The sequence below is a fragment of the Drosophila grimshawi genome, unplaced genomic scaffold (assembly GCF_018153295.1).
Source record: "Drosophila grimshawi isolate 15287-2541.00 unplaced genomic scaffold, ASM1815329v1 contig_848, whole genome shotgun sequence".
Classification (NCBI taxonomy): domain Eukaryota; kingdom Metazoa; phylum Arthropoda; class Insecta; order Diptera; family Drosophilidae; genus Drosophila; species Drosophila grimshawi.
This window is the reverse complement of record NW_025063692.1, coordinates 19,610,092-19,627,277: the sequence shown is the minus strand read 5'-3', so window position 1 is coordinate 19,627,277 and position 17,186 is coordinate 19,610,092. Positions and strand designations below refer to the sequence as shown.

Genomic DNA, 17,186 nt, shown 5'->3' with positions numbered 1-17,186 from the left:
GATCAAAATCGGTAATTTCGGTACTGCGAAAAATCAGCTAAATCAGTAAACGATAATTTGTTCATTGATCAAGTATGGCAAATTATTTATGCGGAATCTGGCTAACTGAAATAAAAAGAGTATAGTAAAAGCAAAGAAAGCGGGAACTTAACGACAAATTGTTTGTTTGACGATAGCAAGCAGAGCAAAAGCAAATAGATGCAATGAATACAGTCTAAACAGAATAACATGAGCTACTTTAAATTGTAATGTGAAATAATTAAATGGCTATTGAGACTGCTATGAGAAAAGATTTAAATTGCTGTTGCCGGTGATTGCTGAATTATTTAAAATGTTCGTATACACCGAAATATACCCTATACCCAAATAATAAACTATGAATATGTTTTTTTTAATAGATTGTATTTATTTATTTCTTGCTATCAGATCAAAATGGTTAAAAATCACAATTGTCAATATTTGTCGTTATATGTATTTATAAATTAATAACAAAACGGTTTCAATGCACAATGCAATCGGTAACAATAGAGTTTACACATTATTATGGAATATCAATAGTTGTAATGCACGGATACATTCAATCAATATTTATTGTACATTATTAAGGAAGTCTAGCCAAAGGCTATAAATATCGCAGGGCACTTAATTAGTTATACAAATAGGTGGTAAATATAATTTACATACATATTTGGTTTCTATGTGGTAACTCGATTTAAGTTCTTAGCTTTAAGGTCTTCATCTAGATTGTTGCGCTTTGGTACCAGTTGAAAATTTGTGACGTAAGCAAAGCATTTAGCATAGGTTTGTTGTTCTTGCTTCTTTTTTTTTACATATAAATAGTGTAAAACAGGATATGGTTTGTAACAATTGATTATTTATACCTAAACAGTAGACAGTCTTACGGAGTACCTAAGCTAGTAAAACATAACAAAAAAAAAAAACCAAAAACCAGACCTTATAATACTACTTGGTTAAACAATTTGTTGAAAAAAAAAGGATAAATCGTTTTTTTTGTTTTTTGACAGCTCTACTAAACAACTTTAAATATTAATGACCTATGACATCTCATCAACAAAAAGGTTGAGCTAAACCTTGATCGATATACACTATGAATCCAACTTCAAGATGTTGTATACACAAAAAAGATAGAACAGAGAACATAACCGAATCAATACCACACAGCGATCTGGTGCCAGCCAGAAGCTGAACGGTATACAACTTGAACTCGATAATCGACTAACGATTAACGATTAGCGACTAACGATTAAAGAATTACAAACTGGAAGTGCAACTGCAACGGGAACTCGTATGTGTTATTGTGACCCGCAGTCCATTGGAAAGAACACATTCATCTCGATCAAGATCTGTAGGACAATGAATACCGTATAAACGGTAAATAGTGCAGCGCCAACACGCTTTGTTAGGCGATTACCGCTGCAGCTGAGTATCACAAACAGGGCAATTGTGCAGAATATCAGGATCAATATGTTATACTCGATGCCCTGGGTGCCAACATATTGCTTCTCCCCAGTGCCATAGTTGATGCAGTTCTTCACAAACCACGGTACGCCCAGCGACAACAAAATGGCCAACGAATTGGCGCCAAGTGAATTTGAGACGCCAATACCACTTTCGCCTACAAAAAAAAAAAAATAAAAAAATAAAAATAAAATGTAATAACCACTTGTTAAAAGGAGATTAGTTGTTCAGCTTGTGCTTACCATTGCGCAGTGATATAAGACTAGATACCGCCTCGGGCATTGTGGAGCCGGCGGCGAGGAAAGTGAGACCCATCACAATGGTGGGCACTCGAATAGCCACACCGAAAGCCGTTAGCATCCAGACAATCAGATACGCATTGACACCAATGCAAATGATGCACATGATGAAGGACAAGGGATACAAACGACGATGCCTCATCGGATGTGGAATGAGGACGCGCAGCAGCAATTTGATGGGTAATGTGAAGATCCACCAGCCTTTCATGAAACGCGATGCACTGTGCGGATACGCAAAGATGCTGGTCGGTCGCTCATCCTCATCTTCGCCATTCCCTGCAAGCATCGAAATAGTGTGAAGATGTCATAAGATTAACGGAGAACCGGCGATTTCTTATGGAACCATAAAAATGTGTAGTCCTTAAGCTTATCATCTCTTTACTGATCTTTACTGATTATGTTGTATTTGAAATGCAATTGGAATGAAAACTTACAATTCTTGGAATACGTTAAATTGGCCGTGGATGACATGGATGAGGTGTTCTCTGGAAAATTGACGACAAACAGACCATCACCAGAGAGTGGATCCTTTTTCAGCGGCAGCTGAGCCTTGGCACTGTTCTCCGGTGGTTCCGTCAGATCTAAACAAAGTATAGCTAATGTTGTAAAGATTCCATTTTGGGGGGCATCGATTCAACTAACCGTAACGCGTGGAGAAGCAACAGTTCATTCTGTCTTCGATAAAGACACGTATGGCTGGCATAAACTTGTTGTTGTTGAACGTAATCAGATAGTAGAGGACGAGGAAGCCCATCATTATGCAGGACTCCACAAAGCTAATGCTGCCACCCCAGGCGAGCACCAGCAAAACGATCGTATTAAACGTATAGATGAAACAGTCCACGTGCTATTGGCCACCAATCCAGCTGCACTGGCTGTGTAAGCAAGATTAACCCAATCAGTATCCACAACCCCCAAATCATTCTATCTGTGTGCGTGTGCTTACCTTATTAATGCAGAGTGCCGCAAGGCCTTGCAAACGCCGAGTGTGTTGAACATCAGCGATCCAATAATGGTGCCCAGTCCCATGTCCGACTCGAGAATGAGTGTACTTATCGTATTCGTAAAGAACTCGGGCATGGAGGTTGCTGTCGCCATAAATGTGGCTGCCGCCACATCCTTGGACAGATGCAGATCCTCGCAAATGCACTCGACGGTGGGCAGAAAGTAGTCATTGCATATGATGGCCAGCAATATGAATAAATAGATTGCGGCGAATACGTGTAGAACTACCCAACCTTGACGCAACTGTTCCACTACGAAAAAATGTACAAATTATTATAACAGCTATGACTCGGGTAACTATTTAAAAAGGGTACTTAAATACGACTTTGACACATTTTATAGTTACAAGTATTTTATTTTTGACTCAAGTTGTTTTTAGTTGCTTTGAGAGTGCTATTTTCAACTCGGTTGAAAATAAATGTCTATTTTTATGGGATCGAAGATACTTCTTCACGAATTGGCAGAACTTCGTTTTATACGTTTTCAGCATTTGTAATGCAGATACAGGGAAGAAGGCTATTATATAAGGAAACTATTAATCATATCGCAGTTCCCATATAGATACGAGTAAAGGAATTTTGTCTATTACATGGTCTGAGTGTAACAAAGAGACACATTCAAGCTATAAGTATGCGTATCTGTCGCATGTTTCAAGTATTGTAGTTTAATTAAAGGTTTCTTGCGATAAGAAGCGCGGTTTGACGAGCCGCAAAGGTAGATAGATTTATACATACATTTATTGTACGTGTATGTAAATAGAAGATACCGAGTCAAGAATATGCACTCAAAGAAAAAAAATTAACTTTAAAAACACATTTGATGTATAAATCAAGTAGAGACGAACGGAATTCTTAAAAATCCTTTTTGGGGTTTTTTGTACTGACGAAATTTATAAAAATAAATCAGAAACATGTTTATTGTGATAATTGTTGTTCTAAGTACTCAATGTCTTAAGTTATCCCTAATATAATATTCAACTAAAACTAAATCAGCAATGCGATTTTTGTAATTGGTTCAGGAATTTTAACATATTTTCAGATTTTCCATTTTTTTTTAAATATTTTATCCGATTTTTGAACTTTATATTTTCTTCTAGTTTCGACTGTACCATAAAAATAGACAATCTGTTTTGTTGATATATAATATATTAGTGGCAGTGATAGTTTATATGGAGCTGTAGTGCAATCACATTTGTGCCGACTGATTTATTGGCCATTGAGTTTTTAGTCGCTTATCGGCGGCACTTGTATTGGCCATGGCCCAGTGATAAGCGACTCGTTGCAGCAGGAAGACTATTTATTGGCCAATGGTAATTGGTCATTGGTCAGCAAGTTCAAGTTTATAGAATGGAACCATGATTGGTATTCCTAGCAGAAGGTTCTTTTGTTTTGCGAAGTTCTTTTTATTTTCTTCAATTACGAATTTGGATTTTATTATTAGCTTTTTGTTCGCTCTTAGTTAATCAGTCAATACTTGGCTGATCTACTTAAGTATTATTTTATTTACCTGTAAATATCTCAGGGAATTCGTCTAACGGTGCATCGGGTACCTCGCCCGGACATGTGGCACGTGGCAGTATATCATAGAGCAGTTGTTCATCCAAATATCTCAGCGTTGATACCAAAAAGCTTGTTTCATTATTAACTGCAACGAATTTCAAAAGCAAATAAATGTTGAGCTAAAATTAAAATAAATATGGAATATATTATATTAATATTTATTGATTGCGATTTGTCATCTTGTTCTTGACACAGCCAATTATCATTTCAATCTCTCTCAAACATAATAGATAGCAGTTCAGTGGGTTAATGAAAATGTAACCGTGACAGAGTCTGAAAAGTCAACTATTACTAATCAACCCATAAATATTATTAGAAAAATGTTAATTCCAATTAATCCTTATTATTTGAAGAACAACGCTTTCAAAACTATCTAAAAATCGAGATTGGTGGGCAATTCATGTCAGTTTTTGATTCAAATCGAAATTATTTTTCCAATTTGTTGTCAACACTAAAACTCGTTTTTATGCTACACAGCTTGGGATTCTGATAAAGTTCTTAAAAGTTACTCAATCTGTCAGTTTAATTGTTTCTCACGCAGCTAACTAGAAAAAATTCCACTTTTTGTGGGTAGATAAACAATTATATGGCACAACAATTAGAAGCCAGCTGCCCGTTTAATGCTTAATTGCATAACTAAATCATGCCAGACGGGAACATAAAAATACAAACACTCAATTTGAGTACGTTTCGAATAAATGCAATATACCTAACCTTCCCAACAGCCCCTCCCCGCCCTCATCTAGTTAAGAAGTTGCTCAGTTGTGAATTTGATTTTATGACTTTTTCCATGTTACTGTTTTGTCAACGATTAGTTCCACTGTGATTATTATTATTTGTATTATTACTTTGATATTTGTTGATGTTATTTGACTTTGTCTAAAAGTGACAAGGCGATTGAATTGTCATCCTAAAAATAATGTAGACAGTCACTTACAAATATGTTTGCTATTGTTATTGTTGTTGTTGTCGTTCTTGTTTATCTGTCACCTTTACCTTTTTCTTTTATAATGCACAATTAAATGATTATTGCCGGCCATAATTTGACTTAACGGGAATAGGCAAATAATACCCATAACGATGTCTGTTGTCATATTCTGTGTTTATCTTTTTAAGCCACCAGAGGTACCCATAATTAGCGATTGCCCAACAACGCCAATTTATTGCCAACTAGTGGGTGACTTGTTGGCCATATTGTCGGACTGACATGTCTTATCAGCATATTTCTTAATAATACGCTCTGTGGCAAAGTGATTCACAAATTTATCACATTTTGTAAATTAGTAAATCATTTATACCCCATTATATTTATTTGTATACTTGTGGGTAGTACAGGGTACCTTTACAGTCGTACACTCGTCTACTTTATATATATTTAAATATATTGTTATTGCTGCTTGGTATATGTTGTTGATGTTGGCCTATTTTCGCTGCACGTGCGATTTCAGTCACCAGTTTTTCATCAGATTCGTTTTTGTTTTGTTTTGTTTGTAAATGCTTTGCTTATTGTGATTATTATTGTTTGACTGTGAAAACCGAATTGCGTGTCTCTTGCAGCTGCAACACTAACAATAACATTCAGTGGCAATAATCAAACATAATTGGAAAAAAAAAAAAAACATGAAATTGAAGCATGCCGTGGGTAAAATATGAAAGATGTGCACAGCTTGTTAGAACAGCTGCTGATTTGAAAAGTATTTGAATTCTCTATAAATAATTTTAGCTATTGCGTTAAAAAACTTGCACTTGTTTTTTTTTTTTTTCAAATTCAACTGTAAACAAATGAAATAAGTGAAATTATAAAGTTAAAAATCGAATTGAAGACTTTGAAAAAATGTTTGTTTCGACTTACACAATAATCGTGTTGGAGTAGGTCAAGTTGAAGAAGTTCTTTGGGAAGTCCCAAGAGACCTGTTCGACGGCCCAAACATGTTGTGGTATGGCACTCAAAACAAGGTGTCGCTTTCGACAAACGTATTCAGTGAATATATATTCACTTGCATTCATAATGCAATAGATGTGTGTAATTGTGATTGTGATTGTGAATGTGAATGTGAATGTGTATCTATGAGTTTGAGTCTTATGAAGTTTGCGTTTACGCGATGCATAAAACAAGTTTATTGAACCTGCTGAACTGCGGTCGGGTTGTGGTTACGTTTAGTGATTATGGAGGGAAAATTGAGAAATACCCACCGCACCCAGTAATAATAAAAAATGCACTTGTTTATATCCAATATAAAAAAACCTCAAATCGGAAACCCTTTTGTGGAAAATGGTTTTAGGGACTTTTATTATTAGGCATGTGACTCAATTATGGGAAATTTCTCAGCCCTTTTAGCTCTTTCAGCCCTTTTAGTTTGATACCTATTGATGCAATTCATTGTGCAATCAAGAAGCGTTTTGCCTTAATTACTTGAGACACTAAGTTTGCTGTAAACGCTGCTAAAGCACATTTTTTGTTTGGTTAATAACGATTTTTACTTTTTTTCTTTCCTTAAACATTTTAGTTGCTTTATTTTTTGCAAATTTGCCGTTTAATTGGCAACTTGTTTCTCTGATCGTGTTGCGACTTAATGCAAATCAATCGGCTTTCCAAGCTGCAAATTTCAAACTGAAAACTGCTTGTTAATTGTTGTTAAATAAAATAAATACGATTTTGCAACACTGGCCAACAAAAATGAATGCATATTTTTACCTGCTAATCTATATATAATAATAAATAATATAACCTTAATATAAACCTAACCACTTATGCTTCCTACGATTACTGATATAAAATAAAATATATAAAATATTAGATATATGCCTGAAAGTCTGAAAACGTTTTTGCAAAATACTAAAGAAGAAAAATATACAGTCCATTTTAATTGCTATAAATACACCTAAATTAGTAAAGGCTGGAGTGAAATTGTTGCTTGAAAATCAGTACCATTCTATGATCATATATAAATGAGTATCTGTGATATATGAATAGGTTAGTTTGTGTTCAGTTTTCAACTTATTTAAATAACTAGTTCTGATGAGAGTTAGAGTTAGTATATAACCATTTTAGATATAGGTAGTATTCTTTTTTGCCCATATATCTTTATAGGTACTTGAAAAAAGAAATCCCCTCAAGTTGTATAGTGTAGCCATCAAAAGAGGGCTCCATTGGCTGTCGCTGTTTTGGCGTGTTTGTCTGTTTGTTCGACAAATACCAGAGATGATAAATGTGCGCCGACAACAACAACAACAACAACAACAATAACAATAACAAAGCAAAACACTAGATAAATAAATGAAAACAGAAACATGTGAGAACGTCTATCAAAATCACTGCGAAGATTACATACCCTTGCCAGACCAGACTCAAACTGTGAACATCTAATTTCGATTCTAAATTGATATTTTTGTCAAGAGTTAAATCATATTACCACCGATTGTTCCTATTGCAACTATTTGATATAGACGATTTACATATATATACTGTCCACAACTGTTGGGGGTCTAGTTGCTATATACAGAACATCAGGTTGTTGCTGATCAAGAATATATATACTCTATGTCGCCTTCAATGCGTTACACACGTCACGACAAAAGTGCAAAACCTTTTGCTAGAGTGCGGCAATAAATAAATGTAAATAGATAATACTCGGTAATAAGACTCGAACAGCAGTTAGTCGGGGCATCAGCTTTGGGAATGCTGCTCCGAGAACAAACAAGAAATAAACAAAAAAAAAATAATAATAAATAAAAAATTAACGATGAAAACATCTACATATATCCGTGGAGCATGAAAACGTCATGGTTGTGAGGGGTGGGGCGGGGCGGGGCGGTGCGGTGCGCTATGGGAAATCCCATGACTGTGCAAATTGTTGAACTTTGGTTAATACATAATTTGCACGTGTGTATGTGAATTGAATGCAAGTCAATATTGCAGCATAGATTCCCAAGAAATGTGCCTGTGCCCCCTCGGAAGCCATACCATACTATTAAGTCCCCCCCTTATGCTAGATTGTTCAGTTTATGGCTGCAATTTTGTTGTATTTAATAATTAATATTCCTAAATGTGCCTATTCATGCTTCCAGATAAATTTGAATTTCAGTTGGAATAACCAATATGCTTTCTTATAAATCCTATAAAACCACCGATTATTTATAGAGTTCGGTTTCAAATGGGATGAGGAGGGTCACTGTTCGGGATCACTTCCATAGAATAAACAATGGGGAATCACCATCGTCATTGTTGTTTTTATATCAATAGACACCTACACACACACACACACATACATACAAAAGACAATTATTTATGCTGAGCACTTGTAAATAATCGTAATGACGTCTATGATAATTATTCGCAGGCGTCTCACCCGATTTTGTTTACGCAACCAAATATGAATGGGTGGCAACGCCAAAAAACAATAAAAAAAAAAACGACATATTTAATAATAATTGCCGCACGAGTATTCTTAAGCGGTTTACGTCTCTTTAAAAACACTACCAAATTTCTAGAGAAATTTATAATAATTTTATGACCGCAATTCAGTGTGATTTCTTTTTGTTTTGCGGTACATTTTTTTTTAGCGAGACGTTTGAATAAGATCTTTAAATAATATATAGTTTATATATATGTTCCGAGATATTAAATGTCCTAAAGTGTGTTCTTATATCTAAGAAGAAGAAGAAGTTTGTAACGCATTGAGGGAGACCCCATATATATATATATACATATATATAAATATTCTTGATCGGCATCACTAGACGAGTCAATATAGTCAGCTGCGTCAAAATATATCCGTCTGCATCCATCATTGTTTGCAGGAGTCGGTCGATCCGATCACCAAAGAAACGATAGGATAAAAGAATAACTTTTTTGTTTACCAAAGATCCGGACTCAAATTATATTTCCAAAGGCAAAAAAAAATCACAGATAATAAGGTCGACAGTAAAAGTCGATATCTTAGGAAATCTTCTTTTAAATTGAAATATACGCACTTAGCAAATTGTTACACTATATAATTTTGACAGTTTAGTTGAGCAAAGGAAGTAAAGCATTCAAAGAATACAATTTTTGTAAAATTGTGTGTGGTGCAAGTCATTCATATTTTGATTTTAATCATTTTGAATATCAATAAAATATTGATAGCAAATATGAAATCGGAGCAGTGTTATTTTTTAATTTCGACCATTTGATCTTGAGTTCTTTAGTTCAACTACTCGAAAAGCAATCTAAAAGTTGTATTTACTGTGCAGCAATTGAACGGTGTGTTGTTTTTTAGCTTCCATTATTAATTAAATAAACTGCCGTCAGATTATCACATCGATCAATCAAGTGTCACCTGCTCCCCGTTGACAATCTCAAATACAAATGCTTTTATTTTGGTTGGTCTGCTGATAAACCATTGTTACTTCTTATCAGCTGACCGATATAGATCACTGATGCTTCATCAATGCTCCTCACAGCTGCCACAATTCCCACACATACATATCGTATATCAGCTGTGCTTATCAGCTACACCATTAAAATGTAAAGACCGCACCCATATATATATATATATATATATAAGTATCTTCAATTTCAAGATTTATTTCTTAAATATTTACGGCTATAGGAGTTTTTTGATTTTTATCTTAGCATGTTTAGTCCTTATCAAAAGCAGTTGTTACTGATAGCCACGCCCCTATTTTACTGATTTTGTGCCAATCATTTCTTGATTTATTTGTGCAATTTTTTTTCCTTAAATCTTAATACGGTATTTTTAGATTGTTTTACGACCCGAACTGACACCTGTTTGAAATTGATATTTTAGTGATGGCCTTAGATTAAAAAAAAAAAAAACTGGTAAATTTATTGAATATACTCTAAAATATGAGAGCAATTAAAATGTCCAAACTTGAATAGAAAATCCATAACTTTAACTTTCTGTGTACACATTTTTACTGATCAAAAATGGGTAAAAAGTTTATAATGAAGTTGTGTACATTTGGAATCATCTTCTATATATATTCTTGATCTGGATCTGACCATGTCTTCGTCTGTGAGAGATAGAGATTTCATATTTAGAAATTAAGTTTGCCCATTTCCCCGAATATTGATACAAATCGATTGTCGATACCACCACATAAGAAAGAATTACATTTCTAATCTTCTTGTCGTATTTATCAAATTATACACATAGACTTGGATACGCAGAGTATCTCATAGTCGAGCTCAGTTGACACCAACATTCTTAACATTTTAATTCATTAAAAAAAATATAGAATTATGCCATTGTTGCAATTTCAAACGAATATTTTTAGTTAAAGAGTAATACAAATTGTACCCGAAAATAACCGGAAAGTTGTCTGGAAACCTGAGCTTATCTTAAAGCGCCCAATTGTTCCAATTACAAGCATTGTTAACAAAAATGAAGTAGCCAGGCTCAATAAATAATAATTATCTAAAAACACTTTCGACATCCAACACGAAAATAATAATTTTCTTCTTCATTATAGTGCACGAACAAATAATTATCCGAAACTTGTTTAAATTTTAGTGCCGCAGCAAATGCATTGATTGCCTTATAGCTAATATTCGTGGTAAAATGTAAGTACATTTTAAATAAATTAAGATAAGTGCAAAATGTAATTAACTTTTTTCTTTTGAATGATGCAGCGATAATTTTTTTTTATATCTGTGTGGCCCTATGTGTATTATCACTGGGCTGCACTTTCTACTAACAAACTCTATTCAAATCGAAGTTGGTTTTCGGGCAGTTATCATCCATTAAAACTCGGTGACTTGGTAATAAACCAAATACCAAATACCCCGTAGCCCATGCCTCATATTGGTATTTCTTTTTAATTGTTTATATATTTTGAATTGACTATTTACTCACCTGTTGCTTGTGTATCCGTTATGTGGCTGGCAAACAATAAGAAAACGCCTAGCATAAGGCGAGCGTTTTTCAACATTATACAAAAACGAAAACTTTAACAAAAAAATGGTTTTTGTTTTGATTTAACCATTAAAAAAAAAGACTATGTGTATATATATTTATATATATATATATATATATATATATATATATATATATATGTATATTTATATATATATTTTATATATTTATGTTTATTTTATATTGAATATATTAAATTATAAAGAATAGCAATGCACGGGCAACATGTGCGCATAATTTTGTTCGGTGGTTTTCTTCTTCTTTTTTTCTTTCTTTTTTTGGATTTCTTTTTCGGTACTTCACCATACACGGCGTATGCGCAACACGACGTAACTTGTTTAGATTTTTGAAAATCTTTGTGAATGAAAAGCGGCAGCTTTGTGAATAGTTTCTGTGATGATTTTGTGGATTTGTGTTTAGTTTTCGTTTTGTTAAGTGGTTTTTTTTTTCGAATGCAGCGGGGCAACGTCAACCGCTTTGCTAGAATTGTATCGCACAACTAATTAAGTGCGACCAGCGCGCGCGCGTCTTAATAATAAACAGAGACGCTCGCGTCGCAGTCGACGTCGATGCGAACGCCGCTGTCGGCATCACTGTCAACGTCGTCGCCGACTTCGCTAGCAGCTGTCCGAGGCGGGGGACTATACATTTTTGAAATATAAAGAGTTATCTCTGGTTAGGCGAGAAGTCAAGTCCGAATAGCTGACAACCTTTTCCGTTCACTGATTACTGATTTTTGTTTCTGTTTCATTATAATCTTGCTTTTTTTGAGTGCAGCAGTGTGTTTGTGTGTGTGTGTTTGTGTGTGTGTTTAACAAGTTTAATGTGCTAGGCAAAGAAAGATATTCTCTTTAACAGAGAAACTTCTCTTTTGAAGCAATACATAATTTGAGATTTTGTTTTTTATATTTTTTATATTTGTTTTAATAATTTAATTTACATTTACATTTGTTTATTTAATTAATATTGATTCATTATTCTACCACAGTTGGCAATTGCGTTAAATGTTGTATTGTTTATTTGTATTTGCTGCTTGAATTTCAAAATATAAATCTACATTGTTTATTTTTTGTATTTTATCATAATCCCTGCCAGCAATGTGAAGAGCATCCACTAGTCGATCAAAGCCGCATAAAAAAAAACTATCTATTTCTTTGATTTACAGTTGAGAGAGAGAGAGAGAGAGAGAGAGAGAGAGAGAGAACTGAGTGTAACCTGCACTCATTAATATAGCAGTTACCGTTCTGATAAGAATAAATCAGAAAAACAATTGAAGCGATTGTTTATCAATCTGCTAGTATTGCCGGCAGTCGAAGCTCATTTGTATCTAAGGCATGATTGTGTGTCTGGCTGTCTGTTTGTCTGTGTGTTTTTGCGCGTATTTAGATGTAAGTGATTGGAAGCACTTTGGGTATTTTCATGCTTAACGGAAAACTTTGCACTCAAAGCTATTTATAGGTCGCACGTGCTAATACAACTTACACCAATCAGCAATAACCTATTCCGATCGTTTTCAAATCCCAATGACTGGAAAACATTCCAGAATTTTCACTTTCGTTTTGGCATACATAAATATTTAATAAGTGTGCATTTACCAATCCTAATCAACTGATCACAAAGCGTGCTCAAATGTTTAATGTGAGCAATTGTCTTTTTTAATACCCTTTTAAAGGGTATAACAATTTCATGGGAATAATCGGTTGAAAGATGACTTTCAATTTGTGGGCTCGAGATAGATGCTAGGTATATTGGGAGGAGTGGGAGGCAAGACGTGAAACAGTAATTACCTCAACAAAATGTATAACTTTATTAATATTATACATAATCTAAACTAGGATTTAGATCAATAATGCAATTTAATAGTCGGCAGGATGAGCCCATTCTGCAAGGGTATGAAATCTTCGGCGTGCCTAGGATCGGCGATCACACTTGTTTTTAATTACATTCAGCAAATGTACTTCCCTGAATCGCTTGAGCTTGTGCAAAGTTCAGCTGTGCTTTTACCATTCGTAATACTCTCGATTTAGCTGCTGGTGATAACTGATCACCGATCAATGATTGCTCAGCGCTCATCCAAAATTGCTGTCTCAGTGCTCAAAAAATGACGGAAAAATCGTTAGTTTGCCGATCAACTTCAAAGGGGGTTAACATTATTTTGAATTACTCAGTTGTTCGTGTGCAAAATGCATAAGTTATCTAGTCTAGTAGGAAGTATGCACCTAGGTGATTTCCTGGGCTATAATTTTCATTTGTATCCCAAGCAAAAGTATTTGACTAGTTGTAAAACAAAGCCCAAAAACGCATTGGCAGGTAGTGTAAAAAGGACCACCAGTTAAAAGGACTATCAGGACAACCACATGTCCACAAAGAGGAATTCTCCAGTCGAAAACCTAGTTGCCTACAATGTATATATACTGCTTAGATTATAGCGCTACTGTCTTTTTACACAACTGAATACTTTTGCATTCAGGAAATGCTTGGTCCTAATAATAGTTCTAAGAATGTGTTTAATCTATTATTGTCTAAAATATTTAATACCATACATATATTATATTTGGCATAGGTGTATTTGTTTCCATAATGTTTGATAGAATGCGCCAAGAAATCAAATCAGTGTTTTTTGTTATCATTTTATATTATAATGATTGTCGTCCGATTTCTTACCAGCCATTTGCTGCCGTCTTACTCGACGGACGTCATACTTGTTATGGCACTTAAAACCCCACGTTTTATGACGTCATGTATTGAAAAACAATGGCGTAGCCATCTTATCCCGTGTCATATATCAAGATTTAATGCGAAAAACAAATAAGCCCACATAACATACGGTATATGTATAATGCTGACAGACAGTTTGAGTACCGGGACTTAACGGACACAGGCCATTGAGAACTGGCTTGATCCAACCCATTTATTAGATGTCTGGAACACAAAGTTATGCCAATCAATATTTTAAATCATTTATATAATATGGTTGGCAAAATTTCTCGACTGAATCCTGGACTGGGTGCATTACAGTGGTCAACAAGGTACTGGGAAATTCTTTCGCCTAGATTACCAAGGGGAGCAATTAGGATGGGAGAAATTATGTGGATGGAGCATAAGCTGTCCGCTATTTCGAACTGCTCAATAAGTAACTTGGTCCAAGGATGTTGGCTGGTACCCAAGAAATACAAAACTTATGCTAGTGAGGTCCATCCTGGAGCTAAGCAGTTTGCTCTCGACTGGAGCGAAGTTCTGAGTGGGATTGATCAATCAATTGCTTACTTGCAGGATTGTGAAATCCACACTTGGATCGTCTCAGGGGCCACACCGAGTTAGACGCCATCCTGGACATTCCATGTCTGGAAAGACAATGAATAGAAAATGCAACACTCACGGCCAGAAGACGGAGAGAGTCCTTAGTCTGGATTGATTAGACAAAAGGCCATGCATTCTATTATCTATTATATTATTAAGCCAGCCTAGTCAATGATACCATATATATTGAGAGCCAAGCGGCTATCATCAAATTCGATATCGGTAAACAGGCTGTCGCAAATCTCTGATCGAGATGGCCAATCAGCATGTTATCAGCCAAATATGCGTGCCTTGAAGGCATCAGCCAGGCTGACTAGGAAATTAACTCTATTGGTCCTCCTCACCGATAAGGAAGGTATATGCATGCCTCTAGCTAGCTATAGGCTCACAATCAAGGAAGAAAGTGGACGCAGGTCTAATGATAAATGGTAAAATATGAAATGCCAAACAGGACCAAATATTAATAGTAGAGAGGAAATCTCAGTTGCAAAAGCTCCTCTGCAGTAATCTGTGCTATAAAAGGACACTGGTTATTCGACATTCATGACTGCATGATAGGCATTAAAACTGTATCGATTGTTCTGGAAAATCAAGATCAAACCAGATGATGTTCAATTTAATATAGTATATTTTATGATATTGGATATTTCTATCGCTAGATGTCATTGAGGATATTCCTACTTGCTACACTAATTCAAATACTATCTTGAAATAAGTGAAGTATGTTTGTTCTCACTTCAAAACAGCTGATTTTTAAAAACGATGTCAACTCAATTACTTTGCGTAAGAACTTTTCGATTAAAATTTATTTCAATTTTCACGGTTTTTTTTTTTTGCTAGAGATTATCATAAATTCCGTTCGAAAGTCGAGTATAATTTCATTTTGTATCGCCTGTTTGGTATTCCTCTTTATTCTTATCATCTCTCCAATTATTTTTAGTTCGTTTGGCTCTCGACAATTTCATTATTGTGCACTAACGTCAGAGCTTTTATGATTTATCTCGATCTAACTGTTGTCGAATATTTCTTTCATCAATAAATACGCTTCCAAAATAATTAGCTTACTCGTATTATGGGCATTGATTTGTAAATTTCCCCATCCGCAGGTTCATTCAAGAACCATATAATTATAAGAAATCAGTGAATCAAGGTTCAATTTATGATTAAATGGTATTGCATCAGTGTTTATATTTACGGACGCGATTTGACTGGATCCACCCATGAACAGGTCTCTTGAATGCGCTGCTCGTTAGTACTTCACCGTCCGAGTATATTAAAAATTAATTTATTTGTGATCAATCAACCACCCCAATCAGGGATAAGGCAATTCGATCGATTAAATCAATTTACGATCCATACGCACCATACGCAGTTAACAAGTATCTGTTAACAATTGGCCATTTCTAATTCAGCTGCAATTATTATTTCAGTTAATACAATCCCAAGAAATTGGCCTTGTTTGCAAAGGATGGTGTGCTCTTATATATCTATAAATATACATATATATATATATATATATATGTATACAAATATTTATTTATATATTTCAATGATATATAAAACAATATGCGGCAGTCTCAAGCACGTGTTAAAGATAACAAAATAAGTAATCGCTTAGAAACAAACACAAAGGAAACTTGCAGAATCAATTGATTAGGATCATGGTAAGCCTCTATGATAAGTCCAAATATTATTAGCTCGTGACCATAATCATTAATTGGAAATTGTGTGTGGGTGCTTCTTGAAAGTTAGTCGCTTGAAGTGTGCCCTAATCTCAATTGGACTCCATTTACAATGTCAACTTTAGGATTTTATTTTCCAATGCCTGATAATCAGTGTTCAACAAATATTAAGAAAAAACAAATAATAATAAAAAAAAAATACAAAAAGAAGGTAATATAAAGGAGGCCAAAAGTTGATTAAGTCTATTGCCTTATACCATTTAATAATACACCCACACACAATTTCTAATTCATGATTATGGCCACTTATCGTATTATGACTTATCATAAAACGTTAGCATTATCATTATCAATCAATTCTGCAAGTTTCCTTTGTGTTTGTTTCTAGGCGATCTTTTTTTTTTTTTTTTTGATCTGATTAAAAACCAATTAAGAATACTCAAATGAAAACTGCTAGACAATGGCGCACCCTGCCCTACACTAATGCTGAGGTGCTATGAGTTGATCTTGATATAACGCGTATATGTTTTCGAGAGAGATCAAACAGTTTGAGATGAGGCCAACCTTATAAAAGCCTTTAATTCCATTTTCTTTCTGAATCAATATGTGCCTGTCAGCTGGCATTTACCATGCAATCCGCGAATTTTGGTAATAGCCAATCAGCTGAAAGACTTCAACCATTTTTGAATTATCAACGCACACTCAAAAATTAAATTGCATTAAATCGAATATGTTAATTATGATTTGAGTCGATGCAGCTGATTCAGTTCAAAGTCTGAAACGGAAACCCTTTATGGCATTTGTCGAATGTTTTGAGATAAGTATGTTTATATTTATATATATAATATATATGTATTGTATGGAGTATGTGCATCTGTTATGATTTTCAAATGGTGCGTATAAGCTACTGCTTATCGGTAATATAAATTATACGCATGGAGCACT

The 17,186-nt window shown here is 34.6% G+C and overlaps 1 protein-coding gene across 1 annotated transcript; it reads right to left on the bottom strand.

Annotated features, from left to right (window-relative positions):
- Positions 1–385: 385 nt before the first annotated feature.
- On the bottom strand, positions 386–11,908 carry LOC116805569 (sodium/potassium/calcium exchanger 4). Its single transcript, XM_043216221.1, is given in 11 exon segments — positions 386–1,636; positions 1,722–2,054; positions 2,213–2,359; positions 2,421–2,619; positions 2,621–2,653; positions 2,725–2,751; positions 2,754–3,034; positions 4,290–4,427; positions 11,200–11,247; positions 11,563–11,758; positions 11,825–11,908. Coding segments are annotated over 11 exon segments (1,809 nt in total). The 3' UTR covers positions 386–1,313.
- Positions 11,909–17,186: the final 5,278 nt, after the last annotated feature.